The sequence below is a fragment of the Melanotaenia boesemani genome, chromosome 11, assembly GCF_017639745.1.
Source record: "Melanotaenia boesemani isolate fMelBoe1 chromosome 11, fMelBoe1.pri, whole genome shotgun sequence".
Classification (NCBI taxonomy): Eukaryota; Metazoa; Chordata; class Actinopteri; order Atheriniformes; family Melanotaeniidae; genus Melanotaenia; species Melanotaenia boesemani.
In genome coordinates this window covers 25,627,991-25,642,171 of record NC_055692.1, presented here as the reverse complement: position 1 = coordinate 25,642,171, position 14,181 = coordinate 25,627,991, and the positions used below count along the sequence as shown (strand labels likewise).

At 38.1% G+C, this 14,181-nt stretch overlaps 1 protein-coding gene across 1 annotated transcript; it reads right to left on the bottom strand.

Moving 5' to 3' along the window:
- zbtb34 (zinc finger and BTB domain containing 34) lies at positions 1-13,342 on the bottom strand. The gene is made up of 2 exons (XM_041999350.1): positions 13,078-13,342; positions 1-6,311 (listed from the first exon to the last, which is right to left on the bottom strand). The coding sequence occupies exons 1-2, from the start codon at positions 13,093-13,095 to the stop codon at positions 4,749-4,751; spliced, it is 1,581 nt and encodes a 526-aa protein (XP_041855284.1). The 5' UTR covers positions 13,096-13,342; the 3' UTR covers positions 1-4,748.
- Positions 13,343-14,181: the final 839 nt, after the last annotated feature.

The following is a 14,181-nucleotide window of genomic DNA, read 5'->3' as shown; positions in this document are numbered from 1 at the left end:
CCAAATTAGCGTCTTTATTTTACAAACGCATAATTCTATGGGCATTTTTCATATAATAAAAAGGCAATTTACAAGCTTAAGAACCAAAATGAAGCAGCACAGAATGATTATGATTAAAATATATCATTTGAATAAATATATTTATTTCATGCTATAAAATAAACTCATAAATGGCAATAGATACGTCAGCTCTAGCTAGCTTCATTTACTTCATAGTTGTACAAAACAGTAGAGTTTTGAGGTTCACAGTTGGGTTGTGAGGTTGTGTGTAGAGTGGACAAAACAGGAGCTGGAACATTTCTGCTGTCATGGTTCAGTTCATGGTCTCCAGTGGGCCTCAAGTTTCAGCTCTGTGGAAAGTAAAGGCTCATTCAGACCTTGAGGCAGAATGTTTGGGGACCACTGACTGACTTTCCCCACCTGAAGAGAAGTGCAGAATTATACTATGGACATGGGATGCATGTCCAATTATACCACTGTTAACATTTAATACCCTGAGTTCTATGTTTGTTTCTTTTTTTTTTTTTTTGCCTTGTTACCAAATAAATACGAGCCAGAGATGTTCTAGTGCAGAGTTTAAGGAATTAGAAAAGGGAGAAGGAACAATAGCTGGACTATAAACTTTCCCTCTGATCCTGAACTACAACTACAGTGGTGCCTGAGGATCCAGGGGAGATCAGTGAACCTCAACATGCCAACAGATAGCCAGCTCTCAAACAGTGGCGATACGGCCCCAAAATCCCTTTCATTATTTGACTCAGTTGGAGGTGCAACTCTGAACAGTGCCACTGAGTTTAGATGACTTTAATTACATGCTCAGTTTCTGTGTTACAGTCTACTACCACTAGAGTTTAATGAGTCTCCAAGCAACACCACTTAATTTTTTTTTTTTTTAAAGAGAAAGTCAACCTGTCAAAAAAAATATATAAAAAATAAAAATCAATATCAAACTATCCTGGTCCTATTTCAATTCAATAGCTCCCTGACATTTAGTTTGCTTGATACATGACAGGTTGATATTTCAATAGCCTTGATGATACCAACACACCACTTCGACTTTCAAACAGGTTATTGCTTTCTTTTCAAGAATACACAGTGGGCAGAAACTGACAGAAAAGCTATGGAAGACTTGTGATTATTTTGTAAGCCTGTATCAGTGTTCGTAAACTACCTGAAGTGAGTTTTTTTTTTCATATATAAAAGGACAAGCTGCAATTTCAAAAAGTAGTCTGACAGCGTTCCTTGTAAACACTTCCTTTTGATTACTTGTGGCCCAAATTGCATCTCCTGTTCCTCTTGTAGAGGCACAACTAAACGTGGACAGAGTTGATTTGTGTGTGTATTTTAGGTACAGTTGGTTCTATGAGTTCTTTCACAGAAGCAACTATAATTCATAAAAAAGAAAAAACTTTAAACATTTAAACCTCAATTCATTAACTTGAGGGAAAAAAACTGAAACCTGACCACTCTAATAAGCACCACGTTTGGGCAAAAAAGGTCCCTATCTATGAAAATAATTGAGGGAATTCTAACGGTGTCCTGAAAAGGTATATAAGAACATAAAGACGACTTTCTGGATGGAACTGGGATGTAGTTTTGACACAAGAAAGAAAAAAAAATAATAAGTGCACAATTAATGAAACAATAAAAAAAACACCTATTATCAATTTTATGCATTTTTTGGTTGAGCAACGTGCAATTTAGCTACAGTAAATGAGGTTAAGCTTTTTCTTTTTTTTTTAATCTGCACAAATACTCAGTTGATTATCTGCTAAATATTCAGTTTTCCTGTCAGATGCTCCAAGAAAACAGAAAGGAAGTAAAATTGTGTTTCTCATGTATCTCCTTCCAAAACTACAGTATGTTGCTCAGATTGTCCAAGAGAACAGTCTCTGAACATGGGGCACAGGCTTGCAGGAAACAAGTCTGCCTCATTTGATTGTGATCACCTGCTACAAAATCAGTTACACCTTAAAATCAGTCACCCATCCCATGCCAAAAAAAAAAAAAAAAAAAACTTAGTGGAAATTAACAACAGAGCTCAAGCTGAATATACAAAAAATAAAGACAAATTGATTTTCTATTCATTCTTGGCACCACTTGAACCAGTGAATGATGTGGCCCTTTTAGTGTATAATCTCTCCATGAAATCAGTTTAAAATGAGACAGAGGAATCCAAGTGCCAGAATCTAAAATATAAAGCTTGTGACAAGGCACTAAGTTTAAGATGCCAGAAGGATTCCCTCTTGTTGCTTACACAGGCTTTAAACATTTATGAAACCTATTGTAAAACTTCTCTATTATCAACTGTTTTATGGCTTAACTTCTGACTTTATTACTCAATGTCTTCTTAGCAAACTGGTGAAATTTGACACAACTGATTGTTATAAGCTGGGAAACAATCATTTGCAATTAGCAATAAACTAGTCCTACATTTGATCAAGAACCTATGCTTCTTAATGACCTATATATTACTCAGTATAATCAAAAACTACTGTTATAAATATCACCTATGTGTCTTTGGTGTGATGCCTTGGCACAAAATTATTTAAGTAGCTTTGACTCATTATTCACGAAACGGTATATATATATATATATATATATATATATATATATATATATATATATATATATACTGCTTTTTGTCTAAATGAAGGGCAAGAGCTAACATCGTCAGGGTCAAATTAGTCAGCAACTGATATTTGTGAGGTCAGATCAACTAACAAACCTGCATGTCATCATCCGACAGAAAACTTGACTTGGTAAAAATTTCTAGTACATTTCGGCTGTCAAACTGTTTGTGGTGTTTGAGATCAATTCGTACACAAAGATAAAGAAAAGCTAGCTACACTGATTTTTGCAATATTCCCCAAATTTTGGTTTGCCATTTGACTGTTAATGAGAAAAATAATGACTGCACATTCAGAGGAATAAAATAATAATGATAATAAAAAAAAGACACTCTGGACATAATGTTAAGACAAAAGCAACAACACACAATATTCTCCCACCAAATGCATACTAAGTAGAAAATTATACGAACTCTATAAAATAATCAATTCTTAGTTCATTGACACAAATTCAGCAAGGACCAAACAAGAGAAAAATGAAAGGACATAGCAGTTATTCTTAAAAAAAAGGCATTTTTCAGCTGAATGGCAAATTAGAAAAGCAGAATAGCACAAAAAGAACCACCCTGCAGAGCTTTACATTTGCAAATTTTCTCCCTAAGTGCCTTTTTACAGTGAATATGTATTTTTATATCACCATGTAAATAAATCAATATATATATATATATATATATATATATATAAATAATGAAAACTTGCCATCCATGATCCCCATGATCTACTCTGAAACTGTCCCTGCTGAGTCTGAACTGAGACATATAGAGATTTGCTAATATGATAACCCTGGCAGCACCCAGCCCAACACCTACTCTGCAAAGTGCAAGAAAACTTTGAATCATGACTATCTAAAATATTTACCTTAATTCACTTATGCCACATCTATGACGCTGCAATAACGTAGGTTTGACAAATGTTCCAAATCCGGAACATGACAGAAATAAAGGAAACACATGAAGCTTTTTCAAATAATGGAATAAAAACCATGTCCCAATGGCTGAGATTCCGTTGTTCTTTCTGTTTGCATATTGTTCAGACTGTTCTTTATGTGCTAAGTTGGCAATGAGTACTCCTATCTCTGTCAGACGCTGAGTATAACTTTGGAAGCCTATCCTATCTCAGGATAGACAAGTAAAAATACAATATGTCTGTAAAAATCTGCCATCAGGGTGTAGACGAGTATAAATTTCTTGACTGGATGGACAGTCAAGAAATTACACCAGTAGTGATGTGTGATAAAATCCTGAAGTGTTGTATATAACAAATATTAAAAGACAGCAAAATTGTATTTTGAAAATATAACAGGGCCCTTCTCCTAACCTAATCTCAACATCTGCCAAAAAGCACACAAGTAAGCTAAGCAAATATAATGCACTCCTAACATAGCACCTTCTTGATCATCATTTTAACCTGGCTGACCATGAAACATTTGACAAGGACTTTGTCCCTGATCCATACAATCAGCAAGGAATATTTCCCCAAAGTATCAAGGCTTTGTGTTGAAAGAATATTCGGTACAGGGTTTGGCAAAAAGATATACTGTACATAAAAACAGATTTCAAACGGTGAATACATCTGTGCCTGGTAGGTTCTTGGCTATGAGGTAGAACCCGGTGAGTTTCATTTAAGTTAAAATACTATCTGTATGAGTATGTAGTTGCATCATGAGGTATTGAACGGATATGTCACACGAAGCTTTGCACTGGCAGAAAAATCATTCCTTGTGAGTAAGTGACCTCCAGTGGCCACATGTGCAAAAACAGGTCAGGTAAAAAGGTGATATGACAAGCATCTTACCAGAGCTTTCACATTATCAATTATTGCAACATGCCTATAATAACTCTGTAAATATGTTTTAAAAAACATGGAAAGATAAAAAGAGAAATCATTTGGGGGTCTTGATTATTGGGACCACCTCAAAAATAGTAAGTTGTTACTCCCTTTACTTAAAAGAATTTCTATTAAGAACCCATTGTCTTTCTGTATTTAACTTTCACAAAACTGACAAACCCTTGACTCAAGAAATGTCCATAGCAGAGGGAGCTGATTCAAATAGAAGTGAGTCCTTTAAATTGAGTTGAAATAAACATTTCTTAAAGCTTCCTTAACCTGAAGCAGAACTTAATAATCACATCTAGATGCTTGAGCCTTTTCTGGACTGCATTTTGAACTCTCCTCCATATCATTGGCCGGTGCCTCTTCTGCATATTGTGCCTCAAAGGCCATCCCCTCTGACGCATCTTCTTGGTCCTTCTGACCTGAGCTTCCATCCGTCCTCTCTGGGGAGTCCATATGATTGCTAATCTCCGATGCTCCCATGTGCTTCTTCCTCAGGTGCTGATTAAGGGTGCCCTGAAATGGGAAGCATTTACCACAGATCTGACAGTGGAAGGGCTTGTTGTCCGTGTGGCCCCGGATATGGTACTCCAGCTGGTCTTTCCTTGTATACTTCTTGCCACAGAATTTACAAACAAATGGTGTAATTCCCATATGCAGCCGCATGTGGCGATCAAGACTCCCTTTCTGATTGAAGGTCTTTCCACAGTAGATGCAAATGAGTCTCTCATTGTAGGGGTACCACTGGCTCCGCAGGCTACGCTCTCGCACATCATTCTCCAAGCCAGCGGCCCCCATAGTTGATTCACCATCATCTGAGCCTGGTTTCACATGAGCTAGCACCCCCGCTGGGATGGCAACTGGGCGCTTTGCTCTTGCTCGTCCACCTCTGAAGCCACTGAGCAAGGAACGGGAAGGACTGGAACTGCTAAGGTTGACAAAGCATGAGGAGGACAGCCCTGAGTAAGAATAGGCAGCAGACTGGATGACAGGACCATAAGAACCCACACTAACAGCCAAGACCTGTTCTCCATCCACCAACTCTGTGTGGTAGCCATCATCACCAGCCGAAGAACTATCTGAGTAAGTTGGCCTATCGGTCTTTTCTATCTTCACATGCACATCTGTTACTTGCCCATCTTTGCCAATCAGTTCTACTTGTTCTGTTTCACCCTCCACGGGTGTATCATGTTCTGATATGCTGTCACTACTGCCACGGTCCGACTGGCCCTCCTCTTGCTGTTGCCGTGCCCGGCCATGGCCTTTTCCTGCCAACTCCGACCTCGCTTCATGTCCTGCCTGACTTTGTCGGGAGTAATAAGGGGGGGAGATCTGGGTAGGGTTTATAAACAGGTTGCTGTCATTAACCCCATTGCGACTTGTCTGCATGCTGTCTTTTTCTGGGCTGCAAATGTTACCTGGGAGGCTGATCTTGGAATGGATGCTCTCCAGGATTTTGGTGCACTTGTCAATGATTGCCTGCATCTGTAGAAAGCTGGCCGCAGTGAGGAAACTGATAATATCTTTGAGCTGAAGGGACATGTGGCCTGTGTAGCAGAAAGCAAGAAGCTGCTCAAACACTTCAGGGCTTTTGATGACTGAAATGGAAAGGCCACTCATGGTGCTGAGAGCTGAGTGGTCACGAAAGTAAGGTGAACTAGCTGCCAGAACAGCCTTGTGGGCTCGAAATGGCTGGCCCTGAATGTGAACAATAATGTCACACAACTTCCCTTGCAGTCGCAACTCATTGAGTTGGGTCAGAACAGTGTTACTGAACTCTGGCACATCAAACTCGATGTAGCTGCCGTCGTCCATTTCTTGGATATGTTTCTCCAGTTTGCCGGCAGCCTGATGGAGGAGAAGAAGAAAAAAAAAGAAAACACAAGGTCTTTGTAATTGTACATTTGGAGAAAACTGCAACGTTAAAGCAATTTCAGTTTAAACATATTATACTGTGTGTACATTTAGATGCCAGTAAATCTAATGCAGATAAATATATTCAAATACTGCTTTTCACAGTATGAAATTTAAGGTGAATTTAAGTGTCAAATAAACATTCTATATATTATGTTGCAATTTCCATAAATTAAATAAATGCATAAATACACATACAACAACAGATCTACTTTTTCTAATTCTTCATCTCTTACATACGGTGCTAGTAATGTCATAGTTTGGTGTTGCAGAGCCGCCTCATGGGCTGAAGCAACCTGGACTCATTCATTTTGCTATCCATCAATACCACAAACAAATGGCCTCATTTGCTACACTTTTCTTCAGTAGAAATTTCTTCTCTGAAACCCACTTATGAACTTTAATGAAGATTATGAAATTTACCAGTGTTTTCTTATTTCTGGGGACTTTTTCACACTTCAGAACAGAATCTACATTTTAAAAGGCTAGGAAACTTTCTCAGATTTGTATAATCTGATTATCATTATCATCACATGACCAAAACAACCACATTAGCTGACAAATGCTGGTTAAAGAATGAGATGCCATCCCACAGCAATGGTCATTAACAGATGTGGACATCCCTTTCCTGCCCTGCACACTTGCTACACTGCTCTTGAAGACATTTTGTTTTATATCTGGTTATGAAAAAACATAAAATTAAATAAATAAAGACATCACAAATGGACACTGAAGATACTGGTCTTTTTACTAAGGTGGTACCGCTTAAACAGCATCATGTACAAGCATTAGAGTGCTAAAATTTTTGTTTATTTATTTATTTATAAATAATTAAATCTGGGAAAAAAAAAATAATAAAGTCGCCCCCTGGATTTAACTAAGCATTAAGGTGCGGGCCTCCTATGGCTAATTACTGCAAAGGGGTTATCTTTCAGCTGGCAACAAGTTATTTAACCGCAAATGATGCAATGAGCAGCTTCTCATTTCTTAAACAACTGTGTGGAATGACATCACGCGGTCATGGAAAAGATGTTGGTCTGTTTAAGAATGGTCAAATCATCGGCATGCATCAAGCAGAGAAAACATCTAAAGAGATGCAGAAACGCATTATTTAAAACTGGAAGGATACTGGGAAACCAGTCTTTGAGGAAGAATTGTGGTCGGAAAAAAAACTCTGAATGATGATCGCCGATCACTTAAATCAAAGAAAACACCAGTAGAACTCAGGGTTATATTTAATAGTGAAAGTAAGAGCATTTCACCACATAATGTGATGGAAACTTAAGAGATTGGGAATGAACAGGTGTAGCCATGAAGCTGGATTTATACTTGCGCTGTGTTAGATTGGTTACAGCGTCATCGCCGTAGGTTAAAAGACTGGTTACTAGTGAAAAGAAACTTGAAAAGAGATGAACATAAGGCTACTATCAGAACACAATGTACCAGACTATACATACAGGGAAACATAACATTCATGGCACGCAGGTTGTAAAAGTATACTATATGTACCACGTTTGGCAGAGAAAGAGGAAATTCTGGTTTTGCTTGGAAAGCACCAACTGCTCTTGAGCACTCTAACAAAAACAATCTTCAGGACCAGGAAGAACTGCTTTTGCAACTGTCTCTATGCACTAAGTCTTGTTCATCTTCTCAGTGACGTTTTTCCATAAAGCTGGATTTATACGCGCGCTGTGTTAGATTGGTTACAACTTCATCACCGTAGGCTTGCTCTTCTTCCAAACCTGACGTGCATACCTGCTACTCAGCACAGTTACGCTGAAGTACTCCCTTGTGATTGGTCAGTTTGTGATTACATGTTACCTGATTTCTGAATTTGTGCCATAAACGTAAGAAAAACTACAACATGACGCCAACCCTACTCTCAAGTGAGAGAGCACACTTCACCAGCATCAGCTACGCAGGTCAAACCGTACGCAGACAACACACAAGTATAAATCCAGCTTAAGAAAACCACTAATCGATGAGGTTAACAAGAGAAAAGGGCTTCAATTTCCTAGGAAGCATAAAGATTGGTCTCTGGAGCAACGGAAGAAGGTCATGCGGTCTGATGAGTGGAGCCCTACCGATATGGATTTTTTGAGGCTGGTGCCAATTCCAATATAAAGCAGAAAAACATTCTGATAACCGATTAATCAACAGATTTAATTTAAAAAACGTTTGTGAATAAAATAACTTATTTATTTTATTTTAAATTTGCATTGTGAGTTTTTCCTGAGTTTTTATTATCTATGAGCATGCATTATTATAACTACCAGTTGCACTGATGAATTTATCTTTAGATTTAGGCCATAAATCTCTTTTAAAAACTCAGCTTTATACATTGGCTTTTAACTCCAGAAAGTACGATTGTTAGGCCAGGCTTTCTACTGTCTTTTCTGTTTTCTGTTTTTATTATTTTATTGTTGTTTGATGTTTTATTTTGTTGTGCTATTTTACATGTGCGGCACTTTGGGTACCTCTTGGTATGTGAAAGCTCTATATAAATAAAGATTGATTGTACTTGATTTGATATTCAAATTATAGAATTCACTGTTGTTACTGGTGAAAAGAGATGAACATAAGGCTACTATCAGAACACAATGTACCAGACTATACATACAGGGAAACATAAGTTATAGCACGCAGGTTGTAAAAGTATACTTTGGCAGAGAAAGAGAAAGAGGAAATTCTGGTTTTACTTGGAAAGCACCAACTGTCCTTGCGCACTCTATCAAAGACAATCTTCAGGAGTGAAGAAATGAGCATCAGGAAGAACGCTGCTTTTGCAATTGCCTCTATGCAGTAAGTCTTGTTCATCTTCTCAGTGGCGACGAGCTCGAGTGCCAAATGCCTCGCCTTGGCTTGGCCTAAGGCATGTCAGAACATACTAGGCATGGAAAATAAGATTTGACTAAGAAACATTTCATGAAGGAAATCCATTACTACATTAACACTGGTTTACAACCCTGACACAATAATATACTTAAATGAGCTGTTTGTTAAAATATTTACCAAATTCCTGTCTCCCCGCATGACAGGCTAAACTCCGGAGTTTGTGCCAATCTAGCAGCAGTTTTCCTGACTCTGAGCCAGTGCTTTGGCAGTCAAAATGCAACTCAATGGTTTGAAATTAGGTGCTGGCTCTGAACCAGCTCTGGAACTGCGCTGGTCAAAAAGGGGTAAACATAAAACAATGCATAAAAAAAATACAATTTTACTGAGTCTAAATTGTAGTTTACAAAAGCAAACACTTCTATTTTGAAATCCGTAATTTGTGTCAGTCCTCCACTTAATCCTCATTCCCCCTCAAATTCATCTGCCCTTATCCCTCTCTCCCACTGCACCACCTCTTTTCCTCTTGCCCCTTGCTGGCTTCTCAGCATGAACCTCTGCATTCTAAGTACAGTCAGCACTTTGGAGACATGAACACTCTCTCCAATTGCCAAAGCGTGCCAAGCCACCTGTCCGACTAGCCATATGTTCTAATCCCAGCATCAGAGGGAGAAGGTTTCAATAAAACCAAGAGATTTACAAGGAGGTATGCTTTGTTTTCACTACCACCAAGACCAAACTTCAAATATAACATATTCATACACTAAAACATACCACGCAGAGCCTGCCAACAGCATGCATACTTGATGGAGCCAAGTGGAAGGGCAGCCAAAGAATGCATACTCCGCAGCTGAGATGTACAGGCTGAGTGAGGGTCACATGCTTGGCTCACACGGGAAAGCCGAAAATGTTCAAACTCAGCTCAAATATTCCAACTCCTCATCTGCCAATGAATCTATCAGATATTGCTGCTTGGTGTGGGTACGTAAAGAAAACAGAGAGAAGCACACTTTGACTTACCAGAAGATACAACTCTAATAGAAAGACATCTCCTAAAGCTTGGAAAAAGAAAGTCTGTCATTTCACTGGAGGAAGGGGGAAAAAATCTAAGTCAGCAGGCAAGCACTGTACACTTTCTTCAACATCAGCAGCATTCGCCTACTTTGAAAAACAGCTTGCGGGCCGGACCAGATGCAGGATAGAACTGCTTAACAAGCACAGGATGGGGAGCAATTTAAAACAGAAAGTGGAGAAAAATATACAAAACAATGAAAAAACAAAAATAGATTGTGTATAACTTCAGTGGAAATTATGCATCCCGCAAAATGTTAAGCTTAGTATGCAATCACTATCCAGAGCTAAATATTGCATATTAGCCTTTGGGTGTTTTCTCTGATTTAATTTGTTTGGAGTACATAAGTGGAAAACAAGAAAAGGTTCATCTTTCATTTCAGTTAAATCACATGCTCATCAGATAAACGCAACTGGAGGTCATAAAAAGCTTGAGCCCATCCTTATTATATTTGCCCTTTTTCCACCAGATATGAACGAAACCCTTAACAGAAATAACTAACAGAATTATACAGTACATCACATGACAGTGACATCATGTGATATGAGAGTACCAAGTTTGTTCTTTTTTTTTTTTTTTTTTTTTTACTGGATTTGCATGCCTTTTGCTCAAATGTTTATTTTCTGGGAATTATATATATATACAAAAGGCGAGGAAAAGGAAAAACATTATTTTCCTGTATAAGTCAACAACGGCAAATCAGCACCAACTCGGAATCATAGAGACAGTACTTGTATTTTGTCTAATAACCTGGTTAAGCTTTGTACATTTTAAAAGTAGTGTGTTTTTAATGACTGGCACCGATAAGCTCAAATATCATCCTACTACATTATCTATTCTGCAGTGATGATACATTTTGCAAAAGTTGACAATGATGGATTTAATGCAATGTCCATAAATAAGAAAACCCTCTGGTGAACATCAGCATATAAAATAATTTTTACTGTAATTTTCTTTTAGGGAGGCTGTGGCTCAGGAGATGGAGTAGACTGTCCATTAATGGGGTTGTGGTTTGATATACAGCTCATCTAGCTTCCTGTCCATCTTTGGACAAGATACTGAACCAAAATTACCTCAATTTGTTATTATTATACAACGAGAAACCATGGACGTAAAATTACAGGTACCCTCTGATTGAACGTGTATAAGATGTTTTAGGTTTTCATTAAAACTACTAACACACTGTTCAATTAAATCCATTAACCATTTCTCAAGTTACGTTTTCCACAATTTCTTGAAATATATCATTTGCAGCATTGGGAAGCTACTACAACTTGAATTGGAAACATTAACAAATATTGTAATGTACACCAACACATAATGCATCAAACATAAGAGAAATAACTTTGCCACTTTAATGCTCCCAATAGTCCTGTTTTTCTCTTCAAATCACTTTAACACCAGTCATCTTATTTAATATGATTTGCACTGCAGATTATCCAAACCAATACAGGATTACTGCATTTCTAAAAGTAAAAATAAATAAATAAATAAATAACAAAGACAGCACTATAAGAAGAGCTGCACGGCTATACTATAACGTCAACTCATAAGAAACACCATGAATGGTTTGGATCCTATTTATTCTAAGATGCCTTTAGTAAAAAATAAGTTTAATTTTAGGTACACCAGCCAAGTAATAGTGAATGCTTCCAAAATGTGTTTTAATATAAACAAGTAAAAAAAAAAAGAATGCTTTGAAACAGAAATAATAAACACTGTCCTCGATGACCCAGGTGAACCCAGGTATACTGAGTGGGATAGGCCACGTCCCTGCACTTTGTCCTTTCCCGTTGAATTAGCTTACTGGTACAAAATGTTACAAAGTGCACTGCTTCGCTGCTATCTGTGGTCTTCCAGCATTACTCACGCCCTACAACGAGCAATGCAGGTATTACTGACACAGGACCTACGTGCAGGCCTGATGCCATCTCATTAGAACAGTGGGGGTTAAAACACTGCGTACTTTACAACGCACCGAGTGGTTAACTTCTTCATCTGGAGTTTGGTTTATAAATATTAACACAATAACGCAAGTACACGGTGGTATGTACGCCTGTACTGCAGAATCACTCGAGTATAAATCTATGCAGACACACTCGGCAGTACATATGCGGCGACTCAAACTTTAACGCAAACCATTCTATGAGTAGGCATTGTTGAGGGGTTGTCAACGTAGCAGAGCTGCTAACGTTGGCACTAGCTTGACTATCTCAACCGCTTGCTTTTTTTTTTTTTGTGGTATCCGGCATCTCTCACAGCTATGGAAACTTTTGAATTCCGATTTACAATTATTAATTTGCATCAACACACAGATCCGTACCAGCCATACTACGAAGCAGAACACGGGCTTTGTAACAGCTACACTAGTTAGCTTAGAATCGAGTTTTATTGGATAGTAATGCGCTATTTTAACAGCGACTTCGCGTTTGTGTTTGCTAACATTTAAGTTACACATGATCAGACTACAAAAATGCTTGACAAGCGTATGTGATTTCATAGCCATGTTACGACGTCGAATACGGGAGCAAATTATGCGAGCTGTCATGTGAAACAGCTACTACTGCTAGTTAGCTTAAGCTAACAGCTAGCCGTAGCTTTACAACCATTTCCTATCATTCAGAGCGTAGCGGCTTGTGCTAAGAGAGGCTAATGCCAGCTAGCAAGCGGTTACCTAGCTTTGGTTAGCGGGTAATTATTCTCTACTTTTTATACTGAAAAAGAACTGTCTTGTCAACATTACAAACGCAGAATAGTCACCTGTCCATGTCGAAAAAATAAGTTAACAGAACTCACCGTTTTACAGATTAGCATGAAATGTTGTCCATTCCCTTCTGGAGTTCGTTAACATTACAGCCAGGCCTCCCCCCCTCTCCAGTCCAGATGTGTCAGACAGTTGCTGCAATTTTTGCATCAACAGGAAGTGTTCTTTAGGCTCTTTGCATTCATTCTGTCAATGTGTTGTGCAGCAGCCCCTCCCTTGTTCATGTCAGTGTTCTGTGCTGAGATAACATGTAGTTAATATATGACGCGATTGAGGACATACATGCGCAAAAGTTAAAAAAAAAAAAAAAAAAAAAAAGGCTGTCTCTTTAAGTTGTTTTCACCAGATAATCGTGGCTATGCTAATTACTTAATCAGACTTCACTCACTAGTGTCATCTGCTTTCACTTTAAAGCAATAACAGTACGTTCTTGATTTAAATATACTTACACAATAGTTAAATTTAATCCGAGATTAAGCAGCCTCCTCCTTCCCGTGCATTTTAAACACGTGCATTTACAATTAAAGTTATCAAAAACCTACTATTTAAGAGGGTGCATCGATTTGTCACTCTTGTAATCAATAGATTGCATTCAGGTAGCCTGAACTCATCTTTTAACTCATCGGCAAACACCAATTATACGATGCTATAATAATATTGGACGAACTTATTTGCGTTCACCACTGTACTTTGTTTAATATATGGCACCAAATGAGAGGAAAAAACATTGCGATGGATCAAGATGAACTAATACACTTCTATACTGACGCCACAGAGTGGCGCCAGAGACCAAACTGAACCTCTTCGTCCAAACCCCTAGTTCATGTGTATGTTTTGAATTTATTTTATCATTTCTATGCAGTCACAAATTAGTGAAGCATGGCTGTTGACTAAGCCTTAGCAAGTGATGACGATGTCGGAAACAGACAGATTTAATAAGATACACAAAATAATGCACAGTTATTGGTGATTAAACCTTCCATTAATCAAATGCTAAAATGGTAAACGGTCTGTACTTATATAGCACTCTTATCCAAAGCACTATACATGTACGTCACATTCACCCATTAACACACACATTCACACACTGATGGTAGAAGCTGCCATGCAAGGCGCTCAACCACGACCCATCAGGA